This window comes from Aptenodytes forsteri, unplaced genomic scaffold, assembly GCF_000699145.1.
Source record: "Aptenodytes forsteri isolate BGI_AS27 unplaced genomic scaffold, ASM69914v1 Scaffold14, whole genome shotgun sequence".
Lineage (NCBI taxonomy): Eukaryota > Metazoa > Chordata > Aves > Sphenisciformes > Spheniscidae > Aptenodytes > Aptenodytes forsteri.
Window position 1 is genome coordinate 525854 of NW_008794457.1, and position 8162 is coordinate 534015.

The 8162-nt window shown below is 48.6% G+C and overlaps 1 protein-coding gene across 1 annotated transcript in view; it reads left to right on the forward strand.

Annotated features, from left to right (window-relative positions):
- Nucleotides 1-193: 193 nt before the first annotated feature.
- NLRC5 (NLR family CARD domain containing 5) overlaps nucleotides 194-8162 on the forward strand; it is a 63060-nt gene continuing 55091 nt past the window's right edge. Inside the window, exons 1-3 of the mRNA XM_009290747.2 lie at nucleotides 194-234; nucleotides 4549-4714; nucleotides 5267-5567. Of these exons, the coding sequence (XP_009289022.1) occupies nucleotides 4709-4714; nucleotides 5267-5567 (307 nt within the window). The 5' untranslated portion in view covers nucleotides 194-234; nucleotides 4549-4708. The remainder of the gene's footprint in view (nucleotides 235-4548; nucleotides 4715-5266; nucleotides 5568-8162) is intronic.

Consider the following 8162-nt stretch of genomic DNA (forward strand, 5'->3'; position numbering starts at 1 on the left):
GGGCCCCGGGAGCCCCTCCACGAAATGGTGGCCCAGCCCCCGAGCCGGGCGCTGAGGGGCGCCCCCGGGCCCGCGCCTCGCCGAGCCTGGCGCGGAGCCGACGCCGCGGTCCCACGTGCTTTCCCGGCAAAGCCGCTTCGCTGTCGGGCGGTTTCGGTTTCGAGGCGGGTGGGGGGGGGGGGGGCGGGGGGGGCGCCGCGCGGCAGCAGCGCGGCGGGAGGGACAGCCAGCCGGGTGAGTGCCGCGGGAGGGTCTCCCCAGGCGGAGGCGTCGTGCTGGGGCATCCCATGAGGGTTTAGATTTGGGGGGAACTGGGAGTCTGGCTGCGCCCTTTGCTTCCCCATGTTCAAGTCTAAGGTTGAAAGCGTTGTTGGAGGTGACTTTGCTCCCAGGTGCCGGGAGCAAACCAGTATCGCAGCTTTTATTAGCTGGAGCGATGTATAGGAGTCTGTCAAAGATGAGATTGGGGATTTTTAGGCACAGAATTGCTAGTTTGGCCATAAAGGGGTTGTGTTGGTAGTGCTGCGACAGCTTCTGGTCTGGTGGAAACACCAGTGAGAGGTGTGGTGGGCCAGATCCGGGCAGGGAAGGTGGCAAAATGGGGCAGAGCATGGCAGTGGGTGCTGCCCATCGCCTCCCCAGCAGCTCCTTGCTACCCACGGTCCCCTCCATCCACCCCTAGTTCTCTCAGAGCTCCCCCCATCCCCTGCGCCGTGCTCGAGGCAAGACAACCAGCAAGCATTTCTATCCAGAGATGTGGGTGTTGCTGGACCTGGTTAGTTTTTTTTTCTGATAAATTTTGAAACAGTGCTGTGTGCCATCTTGCCTTGTCTGGGACTCAGCTGCAGGCTGCATCTGGTTTTCCAACATAGCTTCTCTGGCATCTCGAGAAATATTAATAATATTTCATTGTTTGTGGCACCCTATCTGGCTAGATCTGGAGATCTCTGTGCACACAGTTCTATCTAGAAACCTGGGATTTTTCCTCAAATCATTCGCATCTACTACATTCTCACTTAAACCTTGTCCCCATTCCAAAGGAAAGGCAGGTTGCTTTTTTCTCTTAGATATAATGGAAATGGTAAATAAATATTTTGCCATGTGCCAGAATAATCAGACCAATGCATATAAATAAAAAATACTCCCATTGCAAGAGCCTTAACCACAACCAAGTCAGGGTTTACACCAGTGAGAGTGTTTTCCCAAGTCCCATTTCTTTGGACCACTCCCCAAAAGCTTTACCTAAATTATCATCCAGCTATAGATTTTAGAATAGGATAACACTCTTCTGCTGTTCTGATTCGGTATTTTTGCTCATTTCACTGTTTTTACCACGGATGAGTTGCAGTTGGGGAATTCCTAGCTGTTTTTACTTTCATTTTGCTCTGTCTTTTGCTTATCGGGTCCCAAAAGGCACCGAAGGGCTGTGTGCCTCAAGAGAGAGGTGGGTTAGCAAGTGAAGACATCAGGGCAGTGGACATTGTACCCCAGCTCCTTTGATTTGTGACCCCCACTTTGTTTTCGGTGCCGCTGCTCTGTTTTTGGGCTTTTGGTAATTAGCATGTGCTCCTCAGAGCATGCAAGAAGTTGGTAGGTTTGCAACAGGGAGCTTCACATTTCGGTTTTATTTTTCGTGGCTGGGAATGGCGTGAATGCCAAGTTGGGGAGGGGAGGCAAGGCGTATTTTTGCAGTGTGTTTTAACGGCGTTTCTGCATTTGAAGGGCGGTGGCAAGGGTCAAGGCTCAGAAGTTTTCTGGCTCTTCTTGGGAGGTTTTTGTGCTTCATTTCGAGCTCAGAGGCATTTTACTGTAGGTCGCTGCCCATTGTTTCTGGTGGTCTGATTTAGCAGAGCAGTACTAGTATAGGAGCTGTGCAGTATCGCATGAGCTTTCATCTAGCCTTTCAGTGTTTTGTTCTTGAATATGCGTCTTTAATTATTTCATATGAGTCTACCCTTTGCCTTTCAGTCTTCATTGGCATTAAGGTCTGATTATTTATTTTTTTAATGTGGTCTTATTAAGTAGGTAGTTCTTGGTCATCAGGGGAATAAAGTCAGGGCATTGCTGTCTACAGGTTTCTGTTTTTTGGCTGGAGAAACGTGAAATGATGGTCCCTAAAGGTTGACTGATCAGGCTACTGGGAAATGAAGTTTGTTTTCTGGGAAGCCCTGTTATTTTGCAGTTTGTTTAAATTAGAAATGTTTAAATGTTTTCTTTTAAGCTGTCCAGTTAATTGGAAAAGTGAAACATTGTTTCTTTTGTTGTTAATGTGTGTGTTACTATTAGCATTCTTTATTTGTATAATTGATAATATAAAATGAATTCCATTATAAAACATTTTGAATGAAAAGTTGCAGAGTCCTTTCCAGTAAGGCCCAGAGTTTCAGTTTTTGGCGTCACAGAAGTGGCTTGAGGAGAACACTGGTTCTGGTTAAGCCCAATTTTCTTAGCATTTCACCAGGAACTTCTTTGTTGTTCTTGTTAGAATAGTGAATGAGAGGCATTAGAGAATTTTTACAAACTGGGGGTTTTACTCACAATTTGATGGATCCCAGAGCTGCCTCACTTCATGTAACGCATCCTGAAAGCTTGATCTGGAAGGGGAACCTGCGTAGAGTCTTTCTTGCAGTGATACTGTATTATAACAGTATATGGTGATGCTGCATAATAACCAACTTGTGACATGGTTTTGACCTGAAGAGTCAGAGATTGGTAAAAGAGTGTATAGTATCACCAGCTTTGCTCTTATCGGATGTCTGCTTGGCTGTTGGAGCGCAGGAACAGAAGAGACTGATTAGGCCCTTCCCATCCCGTCCTCTGCTGTAGCACTCACTCAGGTTGTATCCCTTTGCTGCATTAATTTGGCTCCATCTCAAAACATCCGAGGCTGTTTGAAGAGGCAGTACAGAGAGGGCAGAGAGTGCTGCTGGATTATGGGAGAAGGGGTATCCTCTTAAACATGAGCAGGATAAACATCTTGAGCAGTTTTACCTCCAGTGCTCCAACTTGGCGCCTGCTTTTTGTTTTGTCTTCAGCTTCTGGGTGCGTGCTATGCCCAGCAGCGATGTGGGGAGGTGATGTTCTCTCCGTGCAGCGCGCCCCGTGGAGTGGCATGGCTCTGCTGTGAGATCACTCCAGCACAAGCATGACTTTCTGATGGATTAGGAGTTGTCTGTGCAGATGGGAAGGTCTTGGCTCTTTCCATCAGAGTGCTCTTCTGTCTTTGACTTCTGTTTTGAGTTCTTCCCTCGGCTCCATAGAAATCTCCCACTTTCCTCCTTGGCCAGGTCAAGAAGGCGGCAAAAATAAAAAGCCTGAAGGCCTGTGGCTCACTTTACTGTAGATACCTGAATGGTCAGTGCAGAGGAGAGCATGTCTGGGGAGTGAGGGCTGAACGCTAGAGAAGGTGGGCTCCGCAGCACGACTCCCCCATCCCTCCAACCTGGTAGTGGTGGAGTGGCTGCTGCTGTTGGGTTGGGAAGGTGTTTGCTCAGGAAATGGCAGTTACTGGGGAATGGCACTGTGTGCACCATCCCAACAGGATGCTTCCACTCAACAGCGTTACTGGCTTTTTGCTCAACTAGGTTGGTCACTGTCCCGTCCCCACCCCACATAAACTCGGGTGTTACAGCAACTGTGGGAATTTTTCCCACACCACACACAGTGCAGCAGTCTTGGGCCTGGAAGGACTGTCCCCTCTACATGCAAGACAGGTCGTTGGTGGGGACGTGGAGCATGTGGTTTGGGGGTAGTGTGGGGGCTGCTCCCTGTGGTTTCTATTTCTCAACCTTTCTGCAAACATGGTGATGGTAGTTGTAGTTGGAGCTGGCTTTCAACATCAGTGTAGGCAGCCGTCTGCCGGGGATAGCACAGTGGCACGGTCCTGATGCTGCTGTAGCCTGGGCTGGGGTCCTGCTGCAGGGTGTTTGGAGGCGTGCAGGATGGTAATGGCTTTCCTTGTCCCTTTCCCGCTGGTAGGTGTGGTTGGACACCAACCAGCACCAGCTGCAGTGCAGGGAGAAACAGTTCCCTTTGCCATCTCTTCTGAGAGGCGGGGGGGCTGGCACTGGCACTGGCGGTGTTTTCAGCCCCTTGCACCTGAAACTCTTTTGCGAGAGCTGTATAACCTCAGTGGATCAGCTTTTCACAGTTTTTCTGGTGTGACTGACTGCCTGACTTGAGCAAGCTGCTGCTTCTTCTGCATGAACTTCCACGGAGGGGCTAAGAGCAGCAGGTTGGCATAGAAGACCAGTTCAAGTCAGGCAGTGACACCAGGAAAGCTGTGATTCCCCTGAGGTGTTCTGTAAAGCCTGTCTTCACATGCATCTTAGGGCACAAGGCTCAGTCCCACATTTTCATCACACCAGTAGTGGATCCTCCAATGTCCACACTTTGTGGTCACTGCTGGTTTGAGTTGAGGTTGCTACCTAGAGATGAAAAGTTCCACAGCTGATCCCAGGATCAAAGGCAGAGCTTCTAGATCTGGGAGCCATGTAATTGCCCGTGTACTTTCATATCTACGTCCTGCTCTGTTGTTATTATCCCTAGGCATCTGCACCGAGTGAGGCAACTGCATATAGGCATGCACCATATGTTGGGGTGTCACTGTGTGCTGAAACGCTGCCACTAGCAGATCAGTTCTTCATCAGGGTATGGAGCAGAAGCCACCTTTGCATTTGACAGCGGAGAGGAGGCTGACCACACAACAATGCAGGTAGGAGACTGTATGTGCACAGCTTTGCTGTGGGAAGGAAGTAAAAGTGGAGGGTGACATTGTCACCAAAGCAGAAATGAATTGTTCATCCCCACAAAATGAGCAGCAAGAACAGCTGCCTGAGCCCTTTGTGCAGGGAAATACCTTGCTCTTAGAGTCCTGTGCCTCCCCAGAGGTCCTGCTGCATGTGAAAGATACCCGAGATGTTATATTTGGCAGATGGCCACTGCAGCGATACAGACGTCAACAGAGCTTCTCCCTGGCTGATGCCAGAGAGACTGACTCCTGTTGTTTGCTCCTGTCCCTTGCAGTACCGCTGCATTAGGCACTGTGCAGACAAGCACTGTGGTCCTTGCACCACATAATGGCTGGGCTGGGATTTGCCACACGACCTGGTGAGAGTAAGGCAGATGAGAAATGCTGGGTTGGACCAAGGGGTAGAAAAGCAGATCAAGTCATCAAGGGCTGTGCTGGCTGCTCGACAGCAGGGCTGTGTGGATGAACATCTCACTCCTATGCCCATTGCTACCCTTTCTGGTTTCATCCCTCTAGCCTCCATTTCAGAATGATGATTTAGACCTGGAAGCAGCTGTAGCGAGCGCCCGCCCCCAGCTAGTGGAGTTCCTCAGTCACCGTCTCGGCTGGCTGCTCACGACCTCCCGACGCTTTCTCCCAGGGGTGGTCCTGAATAGCCTGGATGGCATCACCGACCACAGAGAAAAAGTCTCAGTGCTTCTTGACCTGCTGGAAAAGGCTGGCCCTGCCACCTGGAAACAGTTTGCACAGTACCTCTGCATGGAGTGCGACCTCCCCCTGGATCTGGAGATACTGCTCATAAGTTCTGCGGGAGAAGGTAATGGAGATCGGGCCAGTTTCCTCTGTCTGTCTCCAAACACAGCCAACGCCTTGGCCCCCCATAGCCAACAGACCAGTCTAGGCAGTGAGACCACCAGCGCCCTCACTTGCGCGGTCAGTGCCTCGTCAGTGAGAGGTGGCAGTCCTCTCCGTGGCTACAAGCCAGGCAGCTGCAAGCCTTTTTAACCAAGCCACTTGGTTTAAAAAATGATCTGACTTTCCTTCTGGTTCACCCTGTCTGTCTTTCACCATAATCTCTGGAATAAGATCAGTCCCTCCAAAAATAGTTATTGCCAGCAAACAGCAATAGTTCACATTTTCAGACGTGCTTTTTCACCAGTTGTGCTACACCTTGCTGGTGTTGGTGGGCACTTTCTTGGCTCTTTCAATAAGGGTTGGCCTGATTTGAGGATGGAGGGTTCTGTGGATTTTGTGGGAACCTGCGTGGTTATATCATCTGGATTCCTGAATCGGAAGTGTCCCCGGGGCAAAGTCACTTTGCCCAGAGGAAGAATAGCGTTCTTGAGACACTAATTAAGTCTATTTGAAATGTGGGGAAAAAGGTGTGCTGTGCTGTAGGGATTCCTGATTGCTTTTTGTGAGAGTGGAGAGCATCACGATAGCTGTGAGAGAGAAAACATTGATGCCGTAGTAGCTCAGGTGTTTCTCGATGGCAATGATTTTCTTAATCAGAAAATTTAGCTTCAGTCCGTATTTCTTGGTGAGAAAGTTTATTTTGCCAAGTTTTCTCTTTCAGATTTCTTGAAGGTTTTGAAACTGCTGAAATTTGTTGTGGTATTTTTTTCTTGGAAGCACAACTTTTGGCTTAGAAATGTAAGTTGAGGTAAAAAAAAGTAGATATAAAAAGCCAAAACCAATAAAAATTGTACACCCCCTCTCCAATAAAGCTGAGATTAAATTTTTTGATAGATTTATTTGAAGAAGAAAAAGATATTACCTTTTTGTTCCGTGGATTTTTAATTGCTATTTTTATTTTCCTGATCCAGAAAGGCAACAAATACAGAAGTCTTAAAATACTCACACCACAGGAAAACCACATCCCTATATCTCTCATTAGCAGTTGAACACAGCAGCTTTAGAGAGAATCATGTGATCCGTAAAGAGCGCCGTCAATACTCTGTGTGTTACGTTCTAGACTATACACACAGTGTGCACCGCTCCCTTTTGTGAAAGGCTGTGTCACCAGCTAAGCTGTGCCTCTCCCTTACTGGATCACTTTATCTGGTTATTATTTTCTGTTAACATCCTACTTCACAAGAAGTCTTACACAGTGAGTCCTTCTCAACGGTACTGTCTTTCACGTCCTGCTTGCAGTAGCTTGTCGTTACTTGCGTCAGTCGGACAGATGCAGCCTTTGGTAACCAACTGCAGCAGCAGTTACCTTTGGAGAGATGAAACGGGGGAAAGACCAGACAAGCAACAGGGAACAAGGACTAATGGGGGCTTTCTCTCGGGACTGAAGCCGAAACAGATTTCAGCCTTTTAATGCTGTGGCGTATCATAAAAGAAGATGTCTCTTCAGGTTTCAGAGTTGGCTTATGCTGGTTTAACTGTAGTATTAACAATTTAGCATCATTGATCCTTCTGAAGATGAATTGCTTTTCGTTTTGCTCTAGGGGTGGCTTTCAGTTAACCCTGACCCTCTGCATAGCTGTGTGGTTGCAGGGGCTGTCCCAAGGGTGTGGGCAGGAGTTGGTGGTTTGGAAGGGGGACGGCACGGGACCACACTTTAGAGTAGCGAAGCAGTCTTAGCTTAGACAAGATTAACCATTAGATTGCCTCAGCTGAAGTGACTCCTAGGGAAAAGAGTTTTTGCCTGCATGGTGAGCGAGACTGGAGACCTGATGCGGGCTAAAACCAACCTGAGGGGCAGCCCAAGCAGTGCTTGGGATGAGTAGTGGAGAAATAGTGGGATCGAGTCTTCCAGCACCAGAACTGGCTTACTTTGTGTCGTGGTTTAACCGCAGTTGGCAACTAAGCACCACCCAGCCGCTTGCTCGCTCACCCTCCCTCCCCCGGTGGGATGGAGGAGAGAATCAGAAGGGCAAAAGTAAGAAAACTCGTGAGTTGAGATAAGAACAGTTTAACAATTGAAATAACAACAACAACAACAATAAATTGTAATGGAAAGTAAAACAACAAAAGACAGAGAGAGGAACAAAACCCAGGAAGGAAAAAAAACCAAGAGGTGATGCAACCGCTCACCACCCGCTGACTGATGCCCAGTCAGCGCCTAGGCAGCAATGGCTGCCCCCCGGCCAACTCCCCCCAGCTTATGTACTGCGCATGACGTCCCATGGTATGGAATATCCCTTTGGACAGTGTGGGTCAGCTGTCCTGGCTGTGCCCCCTCCCAGCTTCTTGTGCAGCTCCTCGCTGGCAGAATATGGGAAGCTGAAAAGTCCTTGACTTAGTATAAACACTGCTTAGCAACAACTAAAACATCAATGTTTTATTACATTATTCTCACGCTAAATCCAAAACACAACACTATACCAGCTACTAGGAAGACAATCAACTCTATCCCAGCTGAAACCAGGACAGTATCCACCCCTTATTCTATACCATCTAC